Below are 19,783 nucleotides of genomic sequence, written 5' to 3' on the forward strand. Positions count from 1 at the left end.
TGCTATTGCAATAATCCATGATATTCTCAAATGATAATCAAACTACATTATCATCACTACCACCAGAAATTGTTGTTACAGAGAGATGAACATGGCAGCCTTTGACTTCAAGGTGCAGAGCTCCTATATGGCTGTACAAACACAGTGTCAGCGGCTGGAGACTATCAACAACAATTTATCCCAAATCAGAGTTCTCCTGGATAGTACTTATGAATTGCAGAAAGATGTCATCACCCAGATCAAATCTGAGTAAGTCTGCCTGATCTAGCTTACAATTTGAGTTTTCGATAGGACTAGGAGTTAAATCTCTTATTGTTTCTTCAAAAGTGTATATGTTTGTTTCTTGAACAATATTTTCCAAAAAACTTCATCAAGAAGTATCTTAACCCTTTTAGCCCCGGCGTCCGATATATCGGACAGACGTGGTCTAGCTAAAATGCCCAACGTCCGATATACCGGACGTCTCGAGAATTTAATGTAGCTGGCTAATAATATGTCCAAATGCCATCAGTTTCGGTACAGTAGTCGGTGAAGAAACAGGCTACATGCAAAAACAATAAACCTTCCAATTGGCATCGTATTTCGTCGTCGTTGAGCGTAGTTTATTTGTCGATGTCAGCTGTCAGACGACTTCAGTTGCATTGTTGTTGTATGCTGACTTATAACCTCAATTAGTTTGCGTGATTGAAAGCGGTTGTTTTTCGTGTGATTTATTGTATTATTAGTAAAAAAACATGAATAAACGTCGTAGAGAAAAGTTACCAGTGAGTGAAAACACTTTGATAAACACTATTATTGGTACTTTGGGATTATACCGACAACACCCAGACATGAATCGTTATTTGACATTTTGCTTCTACTGATTACTAGATTAGCGTAGAACGATATTTCGTCAATATAAAACAGGAATTGTCTTATCGCAAACCCCTACCCATCCTTAGACAGAGGTCAAAGTCGAGCGCCTAGTAGATAACGTGATTGCAGAGTCTCGCCGCCCGTTCAGCTGGTGCGTCGCTTTGTTGTACTTCCGTGTTTTACCTCTACATTTCTCCAAACACAAAAATTCAATAAAAACAAACATGATCAAACTAAAACTAAACTCTTTATTGAAAAAACACTCAAAACTTGTTTTTATTCTTGATCACACTCCGCCACCCAAAATGCGAGTGCCATGCCTTCGCGCTGATGTCAACGAAAGAAAAACATCCCTCGAGATAGTAGCCATCAGTAAAATATCAAATTCTAGAGGATCTGACCAGAAATATAAATTGAATTGTAATGGAAAGGCAATTATGTACCGTGCAAATCATGTGATGCCGCGTGGCCTGTCGTAATCGGGATTCTCGAGAAAGATAAGATAACAGCGACAACAATACCGATAACAATGCCTGGAAATGCTTGTAAGTTTGTAATTAAAGAGTTGTTTTTTCGTTCTATCATGTTTGTTTCTATAAATTTATATTTTTGTGTTCTTCATACTGGTGTGGTCGGTATAATCCCAAAGTGCCCTATTATTAGTGGTGAATGTGCTATTTTTGAAGACAATGAATTGAGTTGTTTATATAAAATGTATATATTGTAAATATTATTTCTTTTACTTTTTTGAAAAATTAAACAAGTTTTAGTCTTACAAACCATTACAATTATTTTGTGTTATTTTACAATTGTTATTATTTCAAAAGTACAAAAACAAGTATACATATCTGTATACTTCTACTGATGTGTATTTGGAAATATATGTAGAAGTGCTTATGCAGCAATACAATTAATTGGATATATCTCCTGCATTTATCAAGGAAAGTTCTTCAAATTTTGTCTGTGTAGTAAGAAATATGTGTACAACAAAATTGCTTCATTTTTCAGGGGCTACAATTTTTTGTTCTACCCTTTATGTATGTCCAAACTATAAAAAATAAAAAAAATAAAATTTTTTTATGTATAAATACGCTAAAAAAAAACAAATAATTCTGTAAAAGTACTTTTTAACTATTACATCTAAGAGTACACTTATTTGTGAACAATTTAAAATAAAAACCTAAAAATTATCTTCAAAAATAAGAAAACTATATGTATTTTCCCTCAATTCTGCACTACGGTCCCTTATCGCCATGGGCTTTCTGGCAAGTCCATGGAAAAATGGCTGGGGTTAAAAGGGTTAAACAAATTGACTGGCTTGATTTTATATGGTATTGGTACTTTTAACCTATTTTCACTGTGAGTGATGGAAGAAGCCCTGTGGAGAAGAGGCCCACAAAGGACTATAATGATCAACATCATCTTCCAAATTGTCACTTTCTTCCCCATTCAGTTCGTAATCACTATTGTCACTTAATCCAGAATCACTGCCACTAAGTTTAGTAAATAGATATTTGTTCAGACATTGAAACAGCCATACTCGTACATACTAAAACTTAATATAATTAATTTTAAAATAAACACACACACACACACACACACACACACACACACACTGAAGGCATCAACACATCACGCAAGCACATTACATTGAAAGACATGAGCCAGAAACTGATCGTGCATAAGAGTAAAGTTATACTTGGTACACAATGCTACATCAACACATCGTTCCTCGATCAATGCTAGTTGGCAACCAATGTAATAATGGTAGGAGGGCAAAAGCACAGAAAAACCTTTGCACAGCACCGACACAACAGCACAGAGCACAGGATATTCTGCACACTGCATTCAATATGTTAAGAAAATTGTTATACTTTATTTTTATAAATTAGTTATTTTATTCTAGTTTGAATTTTCAAATTCACAAATACTCCATACACAAAATAAACAAACTAAAAAGACACATCAATTTACAACCAAATGGAACTATTACCAACCAGTAGATAACACATAACCATTTTTAATAGCATGAGTCCCAACTGCAACCAACCTTAAGGACTCCTCACATAGTATCAAATATCTAAGAATATATAACTATTATCTTCATATGGGGCCAAAACCATTAACTGACATTTGACCACTGGTTTCAGTCTCCCTCCCCCTCAACAGTGAATGTCTACTTCAAAAAAAACCAAATCGGTAATAAAATTGCATTCTTCACTTAAAATATATTTTGAAGACGGGATATTCAATTACGGGGATACTTTTTGTGAACTGATCAAGGCCTTTGATTGTGTAAGTTAAAAATATGTTAATACAAAATAAATTTTTACGGATTTTCAGTACCACTTAAATTTATTGAATCATATTTAAATAACTGGAAGCAAAAAAATCTAGAAAATACATGGTCAAATAAAGTTGTGGTAAAATGGGGTGGCCCACAAGGATAAGTTTTTGGACCACTCCTTTTCCTTCTATGTATAAATGATTTACTATATACTGTATAATCAAAGCAAAATCTATTTTTTAACGCACATGATACAACTTTTTTGAATACTAACAGCAGCTTATCCGAACTTCAGAAATGTACTAATGATACAGTTTTGACTGAATCCTCCTGGTTTAGTACCAATGGGTTTCTTCCAAACCTGAAAAAAAGAAAAAAATACATTATTCAGCTTAAAATCCAACATTAATACTACATCAATTGATAATTGTGTATATTCAATTAAATTTCTGGGAAATCTGATAGATAACCAGCTTAATTTGAACAACTGTAACACCACTAATCCCATTTAAATAATTAATAACCTCATCTTCTGAACCTTTTCAAAATATTCACTGTACATCTGAAACACATAGGCTTTTGAGCAAACCTTGTCTAGATAGATTAAGCATAGGTTAAGATCTGTAACCTGGGATAGCATTTTTTTAACAATAACTAATGTTGAGTTAGCTTTTCAAACCTTTCTGCAAGTTTTATCTGATTGTTTGAATGAATCATGCCCTCTAAAAAAGAAAAGTCTTGTCAATCATAGTAGGCCTTGTAATATACTACTATTATACACTTTAAATAAATGGTTAAACTTAATTTGTATTCTGATGATTAAAGCTAGAAATAATAAATAACTCAGTATGATATAAATGTGAACTTTAATGATGATAAATTGACATACAGGTTTGAATTTTGAAACAAGATGGAGGAACAATAATGGTAAATTTTTTTTAATACAGTTCTTAAATTTTAGGGTAGGGTGGTTGTGCTGGCTTAATGAAATAGAAATATTAGGTATTGTTTTTAATAAAAGATATTGTAATTTAAAAAATAACTTTGTTAAATTTTAATTATATTAATTTTGAATTGTTAGCCAAATCAAATGTTCCTGGGTTTTATATTCTTCCAATGGATCACTGTTAAATTCAAAAGGAATTTTCTCACCCAATGTCTGTCTTCTGCTTCTCTGTACTTCAGTGATAATATGAATTTAATAAAGTAACCTTTCTTTTGAACCAAATATTGCTCAATAAAATGTAACCAGTTTCTTTATTTAAAATAATAATCTTGCTTCACTTCTTCTATATCCCTCTCTCCTCTAAACTTTTAAAACTCTGCTTTCTTCACTCAACAATCATCCCTGCACACTGTATCACTGACTTTAGTTTACTTTATAACTTTTGAGTTTTATATGTAATAAGGTGAATTTTGATTAATTTTGATATATTTAATTTTGTATTTATTATTGTTTGTATTAAAATTTGATACAATTTATAATTAATTATTCCTTAATTATTTATTTATTAATACTAATAAATTTCTAAATTAAATTAAATATTGAAATGAATGTGAGATGGGTGTATGAAATAAGTCATTACAGCCTAGATATAAGTCAAAAAGCTTAAAGTTGAACTGGTACACTCCTCTACTAAGAGAAATAAGGCTATTGCTAGACTTAAGTCATGAAAAAGGAAGGACTGATCCTCAGTGCAGACCTGAGCTGTTTCTACAGTGCATATAACATGCTTTCCGCAGATGTAAAGCCTTAGGGTTGTTCGTCACTGTGTGCGTATACATTCTAGAACTCACACATAATCTAATCTTCTACTCAAATCATATATGTGAATCTTTGTTGTATACAGGGCAACTCAGCTGGAGATAACAAAACAGGAAGTAATGAAAAACCTGGCAGATATGAAGGAGTCAGAGTCCAACCAAATAAATTCAGAATTTAAGAAGATGGGAGAATTCATGAAGAACTGGATTCTGTCATACATTCCTAACAGATCTGCACAAAACTAGGTGATGGTCAAACCTATATCTTAGTGAAATGTTTTAAGAAAGTTAGAAAGTTTTTAGGTATTTAAGATTAATTTAAGAATATTGTTACTCAAATTGTTTATTTATTGTGTTAGTTTATTTTTATACTGTTACCACAAATAATAATAATGTTACCACAAATAATAATACTGTTACAACAAATAATAATATAATCATGTGTTTCAATTATGTGGAAACTGTACCTTTTAGTTAGGATGTAGAAATTAAGTTATAATTTAATTAGTATTTATAAGTATAACTTAATACACCTTGTTTGTGATTCTTAAGACTGAAGTTTTATGTTCATGATAAGTTATTAGCTTTTCATACCAATGTTAAAGGTAAATGAGCTATAAAAGCAAAATAAATTATGTAACATTATTAAATTATTTAATTCTTGTATCTTTTCACTGTTTTTTCTCATCAGTAATAAAGTAATTCTAGTTGTGTACAATTTAGTATCAAATACAAAATTTAGTAATGGCCTGTTAATTTTTATCTGTAATATAAGATCTGTTAGAATCCATATCCTATATATTATCTCAGTTTGATAAGTAATGTGACATTATAAATGTAATTAGCTGTGATATTTTGTACTTAATTACATTTTTTACAGTATTAAAATAAGTGACATTATAATGAATGTAGATTATTTTTCTCTTGAGTAAAAAACTAGAAATTATTAGATTGAATTGATTTGTCCAACAAGTACTTGGAATATTGTAAACACAAGCTAATTATGTGATATTGAGTGTAGGATAACATTTAAGTTGTATTTGTTATTTATTAAATAAAATGTTATTTTTACCAATGAAAAAATTATATTTTTACACTTCAGATCTCAAAAAACCAGCATGTATATTAACCAACGAACTATACTCCTGGAACACGCACTGCCCATAAGCCCATGTTGTGTTTTCCGGTCGCACACAGCTGTGCATTGCGGGTGTATCCATGGACTTTTCAGGCGCTTAAAGTGGGCAAGAACTCACCGAGTTGTGCGACGATCAACGGGGCGATACGGCATCACGCCTTTTCATGCCTTTCATACTGTATTTGTGGCGTCATTGTAAGACGTATTGAAAAATGTATTAAATGTAACGATTGTAGTTCTCTACTCCATGCCAATGATTCTGATCTTAGAACACAAACTTTTTATTGATTTTAAATCTAAGGGTAAACTAAGTAGATCAAGTGATGATGTATTGAAAATTGTAAAATATTGTTATTTGCTCTAGTTATCTCAAACAAATGTGACCAACTCTAAATTAACATTGAGAGTTTGTAACCAGTTTACTGGTAGTGTTTTTAAGGGGCATTTAACTAATGACGAATTCAATAGAAGCCACGAGGTATTTTAAATTAAAACTGTGATTAAACTATTTTTTTTTAATAATATCTCATCACATCGCAAAACAGGAACTTTTGACATTTAAAAAATCCAACTAAGGGATAAGGCCAAAATTTTTAAAAATAATTTTATTTTCTAACACGTAGATTAAGTATATGTTTGTACATTTTACATAGTTCACTTTGAAATAAAATACTGTCAATAAAAAAGTAGTTTTTTTTCACCTGGGAAATATTTTAATGTTACAGACATCTTAGTTTCCGACTTTATAAGTAAAATACCAGGACAAAATCTCAGTTATTTTAATAATGTACAAAAATCTGTTTTTTTTAACTAAAAATAAAAATCCACGGTAAAAAGCAGTTATTAACATTTGTAATGATAAATAAATTGTGGTATCTAACAATATTATTAAGTCTAGAAGGCGTTTTAAAGTGATGTTATATCATTACTATAATGCCTGCCATATGGACGGAGTGAGTTCTTGCCCATTTTCAGTGCCTGCAGACTCGGAACGCAGCCCAGGATTTCGGCTCGGTTTCTCCGGCCTAGAGCGCGTTCCATTAGTATAATTCGTTGATATTAACAGCTGTTTCCTCCTTATTTCATATTTAATCATAACCATTGGTCTCTTCACTATCTTCCCATTTTTTGCTAAATAGGCTCGGAAACTGTCATATTGTGTTTCTGAGACCAGTTGGAATTAATATGACATCTGCTTAGTTTTACTTCAAATCCAAACTGATCTATATTATCAGCAGTTCAGACAAGTTTTTTATATTATATTTATCTTATTTTAGTGAAACTACAAACATTAATTACAAATTACAATTACAATTAATAACTAATTACAATATTATTTTATTGTCGCTATAATGCCAATTTTCAATTTAGATGTCTATAAAAGATTAATTTTCCTGGTCACTTTCTTACATTTCCCTGGTTATAACTGAAGATAATTAGTTGTAAACAGTTATAACCTTTATAATTAGTTATTAATAGTATGTATTGTAATAATAAATTAACACAGTTATTGGGCACAATGTTAGGGATTGCTGACAAACCTCTCAGAACATTAGACTAATAATATCAACTAATGAAATGTAGTAGGTAACATAACATATTGACAATTAGTACTAATTTTTTCAATTGGAGTGCCTATAGATAAATTCGAATTTGTTATTCTTGTTAGATGTTGAATAAATATAGTTTTTCATATTGCCTACGCAAACTACTTGGGAAACTCGCCAGATTATTTCTGGGCGTGAACTTTCAAGTCTCGTAATTTTATCTCATTTAATATACGTTGCATCAAGTATATTCCACAATATTTATATTAATCATGAAACACGAGGCTTTGGGTAACTAAATTGTTATAATTATACAAAAGCACGACAAACCACCAAGTCAAGAGCTTGACCTTTTGACCTTATTGTAGAATAATTTTGAGCACAGAAATCTAAACTAAATGTATTTCGTACATATCTGCTTTGAAAACAAGTAAAGCACAGGAAGTATGATTACAAATGTAGGGGATGACTTACAAGTGGCGCTGAACCGGTTTCTTGCCAAATCACATGCCTTTGCTCGAATGACAGGTGAACTGCGCTATGACAGCAGTAGTGAAGTAATCACTCCTACTGGTAGTCTTTGACTGCCAGAAAGTCCTTTTGATAACCACGTAGTTATGTTTACATAGTGAATTATGAACACCCTGCGTTTTTATATAAATATGAGTATCAAAAAGTAAAATCAAAAGAAAATAAATGGACAAGAACAGTATCTTGTTCAATGGATTTTGATGAATGGATTCAGAATGGTACAAGCAGAAAAATTGAATTAGTAGTACTATTTACTGTGCTGGCCCTGATTACAAACATTGTGGTTAAAACTCCAAATTTTGTTCATAAAATTGTAAAATTATTTATATATGACATTTTCTTTGAAACGGCAGACGGTGGTGACAACACCATTTTTTGAAATAGGTGGTCTGTTCGGAAATCTTTCATGAAATAAATCTGCTACGGTTTGGTAAGAGCGCTTGAGGTCACCATATCCCCTCATAATGAGTATATTAATTCTTAATTCTGTCAATGTCTGATAATTCCCTTTCTCTTTCGGTCCTAACTTGAAATTCAACAATTTTAAACTAGAAACCACTAACACTGTCCGTGCACTCACAAAAAATCTGAAAGAACTGAGAACTGACAATGTAATTTCCCGTAACAGGAATTAATAGATGTACGACTTTGTCTGTTGTTAATAACAACCTGAAATGATAAGGAGGGAAAACCCAGGTCATTTTGTCTAACATTAGAAAGTGACAGCATCCATGAATGGAAACTTTTACAATAGTAAACATCCAAGTTCCTCTTAAATAAATTAGTTTAAACATTTAAAAATGTTAAAGTGGATAATATCAATACTTAAGTTCTACAATTGTTCTTTCTTTGTGAAATAGTTAACTTACCACTTAATTTTTGAATTACATTTTTTTGTTATTTTTTATAAATAATAATTAGTGAAACCATTGGTTAGTAGAGTGAAACGCCACCTACCGCATCAGAATACGACGATCCAGTCAGAAATGGCAGCGCATAATGTACTTCACAATGAGCACCTAAAACAACCCGCCATTTCTGACTGGATAAACCTTTTGAGATGCTAAGTGAGCTCTTTTAAATGAGGTATCACTCGACCCATGCTTTAATTTAAGATTTCCATGTTTTCCTCTGTGGGCCGTCCCCCCATGGTTGGCATGTCATGGTAGTAGCAAGGAAAAATAATTTACATAGCCATATGACACTGTGCAAAGTTTATAGATGTTATCTGCTATGGTTTGTAAAATATTAAGCCGTACCCAGACTTTTCAAACACCTTGTATATATATAGATTATATCTATTTATATGCCATCTAGGAATATTTATTTCTTTTTAACACACTTGAAGTCATCATCCTTTGGTCATGAAGTTTGAGGGCAGACTTACGACACTTGCCGTGCATCTGTGTGATGTCAAAACTTGAGCAGTTCCTGTTGGTTTAAGGATGTCATGATGTACCACGTTGTACGTTATTCTGTTGATATAAAGTATTTGTTGAGCTTGTCTAGAATAAGAATACGTTTATTTCCATAAAGCGTACACAAACATCGACACAAGTTATGTATAAAATATAAAAACTATCCGATATAGTCTGTATAAATAGAAAAAAAACATTAACATTTAAAATATAATAATTAAACTAAATAGGTTGTATCTAAAAACTAACAGTCAAAAAAAATGTTTTAAAGAATAAAATAAATTGACTAAAGCCAGGAATGAAATATTTGTTTAAATTAATTATACTTTAAAGATTCATTATATATATTTAAAGATAAGCGGCCTTAAAAAGTTGTAGACTTTCAAAGCCAGTATTAATAGTTTTATTTAGTCTATAAAAATCTATGGATACATTTCCTTATTTCTAGTGTTATACATAGGTCTGTCACTGTATGTCTTCAGAGGTTCATGATGTTCGAGAATATAGAGTACAGTATGAAATATATATATATAATTAATTTTATATATAAATAAAATTAAATATAGTTTGAATTTTATTGGCAATAAAAATTGGTTTACAGTGAGCTTAATGGTTCACAACGTGATATAGTTCTAATTGCTTTCTTTTGTATAATAAAGATTTCTGATATCCTGCTGCAGTTTACCCATAGAATTAGGCCGTATCTGAGCACTGATTGAAAGAAAGCAAAATAGGCCATTCTGAGATAATCAGTGTGCACACAACATGTGAGGTGTCTTTGGAGATAAACAATCCTAGAGAGCTTAGCTGATAGGTGATCAATGTGGGGTTTCCATGTCAAATGATCATCAATACAAACACCCAACAACTTCACATTACCTAACAATTCAATATCAGTATAAATATTGTAATTTATTTGTCTCAGGCTAAAAATTGTTGAATGGATTCCATTGAAATTTGTTTCAATTCATTCAGGTCATTGCTACTATTTAAAATTGTTGTTTCGTCTGCATATAATATTGTTTTGTTTTGAAATTTACTAGGAAAGGTAAGTCATTGATTACTACCAGAAACAAAAGTGGTCTCCAACCAGAAGTGCCTCTGATGCTCCATCAATGGAACAGGTAAGTAGGATTTTGCACCCGTTCATAAATAATTACTCTATTGTACCTGCCTTCTCTTTTCAGATGATTTGTTAAGTTAATTATGAACGAGTGCACAGTATGACAAGAGTCATTTATCATGTTCTTATCAAGATGAGGGAATTTAGAGTTTAGCCACTTGTGGAAGTCAATCCTACTACTGTTGGAACTACTAAGCTTATTTGCATTTGTAAGTATATTAAGATTGGATTGGTGGTCTGCAAATTGGCCTTCAACTGTGTTTGTCTTATATTACCAGATTATTAGAAAAGTTTACCAGAATATTATCTATACAGGAATTAGCACGAGATGGGACCTTAATACCTCATATTAGGTTAAGAGATCTTAGCAAATTTGAAAAGTATATTGAATTATGAGACTCAATTATTAACATTTCAATGTTGAAATCGGCACAAACATCAACAAGGGATCCCCCTCAAAACAGTGTTAATTAACAATTCAAAATTTCAAAATACTCGAAAAACAGGTTAGTGTTGTTATGAAGAGATCTTGTTATAAAGACTTGCTACTATAATATTTAGTTCAACTAACTAAATACAACATATTTCACAATTCAATTCTCAGAACTAAAATCCTCTAAATCAATTAACTCAAAGTTAATGTTTAGTTTGTTAAAAATACCTAACCCACAATTTTTTATTTTCCTCCAAAACAACTTGCAGGTAACTTCATCTCTGTGAAACCAGTGCTCTGAAACACAAATTACATCAACTTTTGGAATTTCGCAAAATGCTGTAATTCAAGAAGCTTATTTCTAATGCTTTGCATACCGGCCTGAAGAATTTTTATTGATTTACTCAGACTAGAGAAATTATTCCTTAGCTCAAGATGATCATTTACTTTATCACAGTGTAAGAACGTACCTTCATGTGACTGAGCAGTATTGTATTGTATAGAGCTTTTTTTATTTAGGTTTAATGGGGGATTCTGACTTACTGTTAAAAAAACTTGACATAACAGAAGTGGGTTGTATTACATTGACATTACTTAGCTGTAGAAAATCACCAGAACATCACTACCACTATTCCCAGGAACATTTTGATCAGCTTGACATGAAATTGTTTAGAAGCCATAAATAAGACAACACTTTTTCAGTTATGGCAAGGATTCACACTGGGAATAAAATTAATCAATAATGCTAAACTAAAGCTTTTTCTTGTGTAGACTTTTATTTAAATATCTATGAGATGTATACCATTTTGGATATGTGTTTCTTGTGTTACGTTTTGGAACTATTGAAAATGTGTACACTTCTTTCTTTCAATATTAATTCATCTTTGAGATGTCTTGAAAAACATGCCTATATATAAATAAGTTAAAAGGCTTTCTAAAACAAGGCAGTCTGTCCACCAATAAGCAGTAGAATACGTTAAATCCAAAGTTTGGAGATAATATTGTCGATGTTACAGAGCAGTTGTTTCCAACATAGTGAGAGGATTGCAATAACCAACCCATGTCCAATTACCAAAAATTAATGTAAGCCGATTGAATTTAGTAATGTAAGTGAGATATTCATGTCAGCTAGGCTGATAGTGTAAAATAATGTAGTATTCCTACATGCATTACTATATATAATTATTAAAGTATATTTTAAACTTAAATGAGGAGGTAACATTCAAAAGCTCACATGTCCAAAATTGTAATAAAATCGAGCTGAGCACTGGATTATAAACTGTTTGTGAATGTCTTTTATGACTACCAATACCCCATCTTTTACCAGTCAAAAGCTCACACAATCTATTTTAAATCAATATATAAATATCACTTTCCAAGCAAAACCTCACCTTATTTTATTGGACAGTTCCAAGCAAAAACTCACATGTTACAAGAGCCAATAGGAGGCAACGCCTTGCAGGTCACGTGACCTTGTCAAAGACGTCGTAGCTGTTTTTTATAGATGTCCCATCAGTTTGAGGTTAGGCACTGTAGATTTTTGCATTTTCAATAGTAGTAATAGTGTTTTTCATGTGGAAAATATGAAATATATTACATTGTTGAAAGTGGTGTATTAGTTTAAAATACGTCTCAAGGCAAGAGTTTAAGAACCTACAAAAGGTGAAATTGCTAAGAATTTAAGGACATTATGCTCCATCTGGTTGCAAATGTTTTTTACACCGTGTTAACATATTTACTAAGGTATTTCAGTGCTGTAAAGTGCGCCCTATGGATGCCTTTGAACATAGTCGAAAATTACCTGTTGTAGGTTCTTTCTATCAAACAACTTTCTAAGGATACTATTTTTGGATGTGTAAGGTATTGATCTCGAGGGTGTATAGCGTATGTGTTCCAGATAATTCTAATTGAATTGGGCCTTGGACATACAGTTATTTTGTGTTTGCGCTTATGAGGGGACGGACAGAAGGTCGGAGGGGACGGTCGGGTGGGTTGGTTTTTGATACTGGCGGATATTGCATGGGGGGCTGATCGGTTCAGTTTGGATTATCAGACTGGTTTAGGCAAATTTTGAAGAAAATTTCGTCTTGGCAAGGACTTTGTGAAAAACCGAGGTGGGGATCGAGTAAGGTTGTAAGAGTATTCTAAAAGAAAAAATTCTTGTTAGAGAATTTATAAGGTTAATTTAAAAGTTCAGAGAGCCATTACAAGCAGGAAAAAAACCAAAAGAGTCTACCTTAGTAGTGACCTGTCATTTAAAAAGTTCGTGACTATTTTGTTAGCTCTACAATTTCCAAATGATCTTAAGTCACAAAATCTATTGTTTAGACGTATATTCTGCAATGAGTTCCAAATATCGGATTCAAATCCCAGCATCGCGACAATCTGCAGTTTTTGGTGCAATGATGGATATAATAAAATAAAAAGCGCAACACCTCATGAGAAGCAAGGACTTTTTGTCCAAAAGACTATTTCACAAAAAAACGCGCTAAAAGCATTTTATGAACTCGCCCCTTGAAAGAAGTTAAAGGCAATGAAGTAACATTATGTTTTGTCATGCTACAGGTTCTGTGTCTTCCACGAAACACTGTACATCAAGCATTCTATGGCATGGCAGCTTGAGCCTTATACAATGTGTTCGTATTACGGTATGTGATTAACAAAGAAGCCTGAATTTTTTTATGTGGTCTGAAGAGCAGGCGGGACGTGGATCTAATAGTAGTTGGGTCTGCTCTGAATATATTTTTTGTGCTCCTACAATATTCGATTGAATCTATCACCCATTCCTTTGGACTTTATTTTCTGTGATGGGTGACACGGGCCAAAATAAGAATAACCATATTTTGCCTTGTTGACTGTACTTTTTGGCTAAAAAGGTAAGGGACTACTTGGAGACTTTTTCAATTATATTTTACCTGTCACGCGTCGTCAATTCTTTTTTACCCGCAGACCAGAGTGTTTGGCTGATGTAGAAAGTATTATTGAAGAAAAAACCCAACAATAATAAATAAAGAGGAATATTTGGAAGAGTATTAGGAAAGGGGTCCTGTCACAAGTTTTAGGCACTGACTGGGAATACTAAAGGATTTGAAGTGTTTTGGGGAGGGAAAGAAGGTTTTCTACCAAACCCCATTAGCTTTGTTCATTGAAAAAAAGAGATATATTTATGACAACGAAAGTATCCTCTAAAGGGCAAACAATCGATCCGGCCCCCCCGTGGGTTATATATAGACTAACCCATACAGATATATCTCTACGGATAGTAAGGTTTATAAGTGCTTTCGCGCAGCCATAAAGTAAAATGTAGGGTGGTCCCATACAGACATGTCAATAGGTCAGTTCACTAATTATATTAACCCGCTGTTTAAATCATTATTAGACGACATGATGATGTGTTTGTACATGACTTGAATACTTTGTGGACATGTGATCTTTGTGTCATGAATATGAGGCTTCATATTGTGTGTGTTGAATTGACTGGATTCATGTTGCGGTAATTGCATATCGCATAAGACTTAATCGTAGGAGAAGTGCACACCAATTTTATGTCTAGGTAAGTTAAGATAAGGATACTCATTAATAACCATGATTACATATCTATACGCGCTCTTTAACATACTCGACTAAAGGTTAAAATATCATACAAAAGAGATGATAGAGATGTACTTAAAGAAATATTAAAGAGTTGAATTTATATTTAGGAATTAAAAAATCCTGTTGTAAGTGCAAATGCATACAAGACTTGCCATAATATGTAGTTTATCAATAAGTCTATCACGATACCTATTTGAAGCGACTGATCGGTCTTTAGGCTCAGTCATCACTGGGGCACCTTCGATACTTCTTCTCCAATGGTTGGTTGTATGTTTCTACCGTGTGGATAATATCAATTGATTGATACCAGAGCGCTGATAGAGCGCGCTTTCATCCCCTAACCCCAATGTGGTCACCAACAGGATTTTCAATAATTCCATCCCACAGCCTAAATTAAAATCTGACCCTGATTAACATACAACCCCATAAAAACCCCCACCCAACCCCCCCACCACCAAACCCAAACATCACCCCCCCCCCACATCACCCCCCCCCCCCCCCCCCCCCCCCACCCCGCCCCCCCCCCCCCCCCCCCCCCCCCCCCCCCCGATCCTGTGTCCAAAACCACCCCCAACCCCCCCCCCCCACTTGAGTGCGCCGCCCCCCCCCCCCCCCCCCCCCCCCCCCCACCCCACCCCCCCCCCCCCCCCCCCCCCCCCCCCCCCCCCCCCCCCCCCCCCCCCCCCCCCCCCCCCCCCCCCCCCCCCCCCCCCAACCGCCCCCCCCCCCCGAGAATGAGGTGCCCTCAAGTGTGACTGCCCTTAGAAGTAACGATTGTGCGCTTCACATAGTGTAAAGACTTATTAAAACACATGAGAAGATTTTCATTTCACTTTATACATGATTTTTTAATTCACTAGATATAAATTCAAACTCTTTAATATTTCTTTAAGTAATTTATCTTTTGGGTATTTTAACTTTGTGGTGTTTTTAAATAATATAATATTGTAATCTGTAATAATGTTCTTATTAACCTTTACCTAGACATAAATTTGTGCTTACTTAAGTTTAATTTATCATTCCTAATTACTGCAAATGATCCAGTCAAAAAACACAAAAATGAACCTCAGTTCTGAACAAAAAGCTCTCATGTCCCAAAGATTCAAACAAAAATCCTTCACATGTCCAAAAATTTTAACCTAATATTTAGTGAACCTAGCACATTTTAGGCTCGAAAAGCTTAAGAAAATGTGTTTTGGGGATAAGGAAAAGGTGTCTAGGGCAGCTTATTTTTTGTTTCAATTAACAAGGGTGCTGGAGTAGAGTTTTTCTCTTATCGTGTAAATTTTGAATTTGATGGACATGTGAGGTTTTGAATGTTACCTCCTCAAATATTGGCTTTGGTAGGCCTGGCACTTACTTTTAAGAAGTTATAAGTGATGCTCTGTAAATTAATTTGATTTTAAAAGAGTATTTAAAACATAAAATACAGTTTTTATATAAGAAGTTCGAAATAGATTATGCAAAATTGAAGTGAATGTGGACAAAGCTACTTTCTCTATAAGAAAAATATTTACTGTATGAGCTGACCATCCAACTAAAAAGGTGTTTGGGGTGTCTACAGCCTTGCAAACACACCAAATCCCTTGGCGTAACTCCGAAGCGGTGAACTTTGTCAATTGAGCTTAATTCAAGATTTGGTAGCCTCGAGCAGTGAATCTCAAGTACATTAGTTAAATTCTCAGTAACGTGACTACTTTTTATCATTGACAAAACATATCTAACATATTCTAATACCTATATTTTAACTTCTTTAGTTTATTGCTATGTTTACTATCCGTATTTTGTTATATTTATTGTTGTTAAATTTATTATTTATAGTTTTTATAGTTAAACACATCTTTGATATCTAAATGATTTATTAAAGAATTTTGTCAATTGAAAAACAAAGACTAGTGACCCTGCATACTATTTAAATATGATAAGTACAGGTAACAAAGGGTTTTAAAAACTGTGAAATATCATGTTCGTTATTAGGGAAAAATTGTGGAGCTTCAGTTAAAAACCGATTGAAAAATTACAACAGTAACTGTGTGCAATCTAAAATTTAGTGTTGGACAATATTGTGTCAGTCGCTATGCACTTCCTCTTGACGCCCTCTCAGCCTCCGACTGCTGCCTAGCTTGCGCTGTCATCTGCACCTGGCATATCGACTGTGTTGCTCATATCATCTGCACCCACCACACTAGTTAGTTGCTTCATAATGTGCTCGGACTGCTCCATGCTGCTGAAAGCAATACCACCCCCGCTACTTCAAAAGGCATGGCAATGGATAACTTTCACCTTAAAATTGAAAGCCTTAAATTAGAGTATACTGTGTGGGTATCCAGTGCAAGCATCCTCTTAGCCCATTAGAGAACACGCTCTAGATTTAGCATAGCTACTTCAGTTTGCTGGAAGGACCATATGCTGAACTATTAGTTGCTTAAAACTACCATTGAAATTCTTAAGGCCGAAAATCAATGTTTGAAGCTTCAGCTGACTTGCTCATCTGCTGAGTTGAGTAAGTTGTGCACAACCATGGGTAAAAGTAAAATACTCATATAGTAATAAAAGACAAGTTTCCAATATAGACTCCTAAATAAATATCAAATACAGAAATAAAAATTAGATCCAATATTTATAAAAAATAACTGTAAAACCTATTAACTCAAACACCTGTATTCCACAAACTGTGATTATTAGAGGTGACCGTCACACCCGCCATATCACGGGTATTGTAAAGCTAACCGGACGGAACACTCAGCGGCATATGAGTAACCGGTGCCCGGCTGCTCGAGGTTGTGATGTTGAACATCAGGTGCTGATTGCCGGCACCAATGACTCAGCAGCCGATGAGTTATGTAACACACAGTATATCGCTACATGGAGAACTACAATAAGAGTAAGGATATGTTTATTGTAAAAAAGATTACACAAGACATGTATAAAATCTAGGAGAAGTCTAGATAGACTAAGATAAATTTGGTACCCAAAACATGAAGTTGCTAAAGCAAACACTCCACAAGTTGAATATTATTTTAATAATAGGAATACCGCAAATTAAAAGAGGTACATAACAAAGTAGCTGTTCCCCGCGGCTTCGCACGCTTTATGTAAGCTTTGCTCGTGTATGAGCACTTCTGGTTCAAGTGAATTATATTGTCAACGCCGAAGTAGAGTTTATCTTGTTGACACTATCAAGAAAATCTGCCAAAAGTGTATGTTTATAGCCATTGTACACGTACATGTACTTAATAATAATAAAAATAGTGGTCTAACATTCATGCTATAAGGCCAAACAGAAATTCATTTGAAAGACAAATATCCATAAAAACTTAGCGCCTTCACACAGTGTGTGGTTATTATACACAACTATCTCGTAATTGTAGTTTACATTTACAATGTGCAGGCGCTTTGATAACTTATATATTTTGCAGCGCCTCCTGGTGGACATCAATGGGCATAGCATATAAACCTTCTACGTGGAAAAATACATAATATACATACAAATTTTCATAAAGATCGGTCAAATAGTTTCTGAGTCTATAAAGGACAAACACACAAACATTCATATATATATATATATATATATATATATATATATATATATATATATATATAATATATATATATATATATATATAATTCTTTAGTTTATAACCGCAGCATTTATTGTTGTTAAAACACAGTCTGGAAAATTAAAAATCTTTAACAGAATTATTAACATATTTTGTACGTTTAAACATATAATGTATATACATATATATATATATATATATATATATATATATATATATATATATATATATATATATATATATATACATATATATATATACATATATGTGTGTGTGTGTGTGTGTGTGTGTGTGTGTGTGTGCGCGCGCGTGTGTGTGTGTGTGTGTGTGTGTTGACATTAATATTTAAAATAGAATCACTAAACTAAGTAGGTTATGTCTAAAAACTAACAGTTCACAGTCAAAAACTATTATGAAGAATAAAATGGATTTACTAAACGCCAGAAATAAAACTTTTGTTTAAATTAACCATATTTGGAGATAAGTGGTCTTAGAAAGTTGTAGATTTTCAAAGCGATTACTATGTCACTATTAATAGTTTTATTTAGTCTATAAAAATCTATGGACACATTTGATATATTTCTAGTGTTTTACATATGTCTGTCACTATATGTCTTCAGAGGTTCAGGATGTTTGAGAATATAGAGTACAATATGAAATATTCTCTAACATCATTCTTAATTACATCATATGATAAACATTTCTCACAAACAACAACATACAAATCGCATTTGCAATAGCATTTTGAAAATCCATATTAATAATTATGTCATTTTTGGATCAGAAATATTGGTTAAACTTTTTGTTGTATCAATAACATAAATTGGCCTATTTTCTATTAATTCTTTGGGATTGTATTAAATTTCGATATTTTTGCAGTAAACTTTTTTAAAATCTTGGTACATCTGATATATAATTCTGAAAAACCCTCCGGATATGTTTAAATTTTGTAATTTATCTGGATAATAAGAACCATTCAGTTTTACTCTAATATGTTTTACATTCAAACTAACGAATTTTGAATTATTCTTTTCTTAATTATTCTGTCTATCTGCTTGAAAACCTATAATAACGATGTAATAATTGGAGACATTACAATTAATGTGATGGACAACGCCGACCCCCATACTCGACAGATTTGCGATGTTCTCAACTCCTTAATTTAAATTGGTTTGTGAACACACCAAAATGAGTGATCTCTACGACGAATGCCGCCATCAACAACGTGATCATTCATATTCATGACATCCCAATTTCTTTTTAGATGAAAGCTATCACTAACACTTTACGCAGGTTCATAGGCGCAAACCTGAAAAACCAAATCCGAAATCAAAATTACAAGGGTTGTTCATTTTCAAAATGTATGCCTCCTGAATGACTGAATAACACAATTTAGACATTTTAAAATCACTTTTAAGATCTCAGTGATATCGAGCGTTTAGTAAGGGTTTTAAACGTTACGTGGGCATTACCTGCATACTCGCAAAAATAATAAAACTAATAATAATTAGTTTAATCGAGAGATATATTAAA

The 19,783-nt window shown here is 33.1% G+C and overlaps 1 protein-coding gene and 1 long non-coding RNA gene across 5 annotated transcripts in view; one reads left to right on the forward strand and one right to left on the reverse strand.

Annotated features, from left to right (window-relative positions):
• LOC124372091 (synaptonemal complex protein 2-like) overlaps positions 1-5,989 on the forward strand; it is a 73,820-nt gene extending 67,831 nt beyond the window's left edge. For all 3 annotated transcript variants that reach the window (XM_046830461.1, XM_046830467.1, XM_046830473.1), the window contains 2 exons: positions 82-249; positions 4,993-5,989. In XM_046830461.1, the coding sequence (XP_046686417.1) occupies positions 82-249; positions 4,993-5,152 (328 nt within the window). In that variant the 3' untranslated portion in view covers positions 5,153-5,989. The remainder of the gene's footprint in view (positions 1-81; positions 250-4,992) is intronic.
• LOC124372112 overlaps positions 1-12,278 on the reverse strand; it is a 28,941-nt gene extending 16,663 nt beyond the window's left edge. Inside the window, exons 1-2 of one of the 2 annotated variants that reach the window (XR_006923311.1) lie at positions 11,899-12,278; positions 3,417-3,503 (exon numbers count right to left, since the gene is read on the reverse strand). This is a non-coding gene — a long non-coding RNA (uncharacterized LOC124372112). Of the gene's footprint in view, positions 1-3,416; positions 3,504-11,566; positions 11,792-11,898 lie in introns of those variants that run through there. The other variant, XR_006923314.1, reaches the window with a different exon arrangement.
• Positions 12,279-19,783: the final 7,505 nt, after the last annotated feature.

This window comes from Homalodisca vitripennis, chromosome 1 (assembly GCF_021130785.1).
Source record: "Homalodisca vitripennis isolate AUS2020 chromosome 1, UT_GWSS_2.1, whole genome shotgun sequence".
Lineage (NCBI taxonomy): Eukaryota > Metazoa > Arthropoda > Insecta > Hemiptera > Cicadellidae > Homalodisca > Homalodisca vitripennis.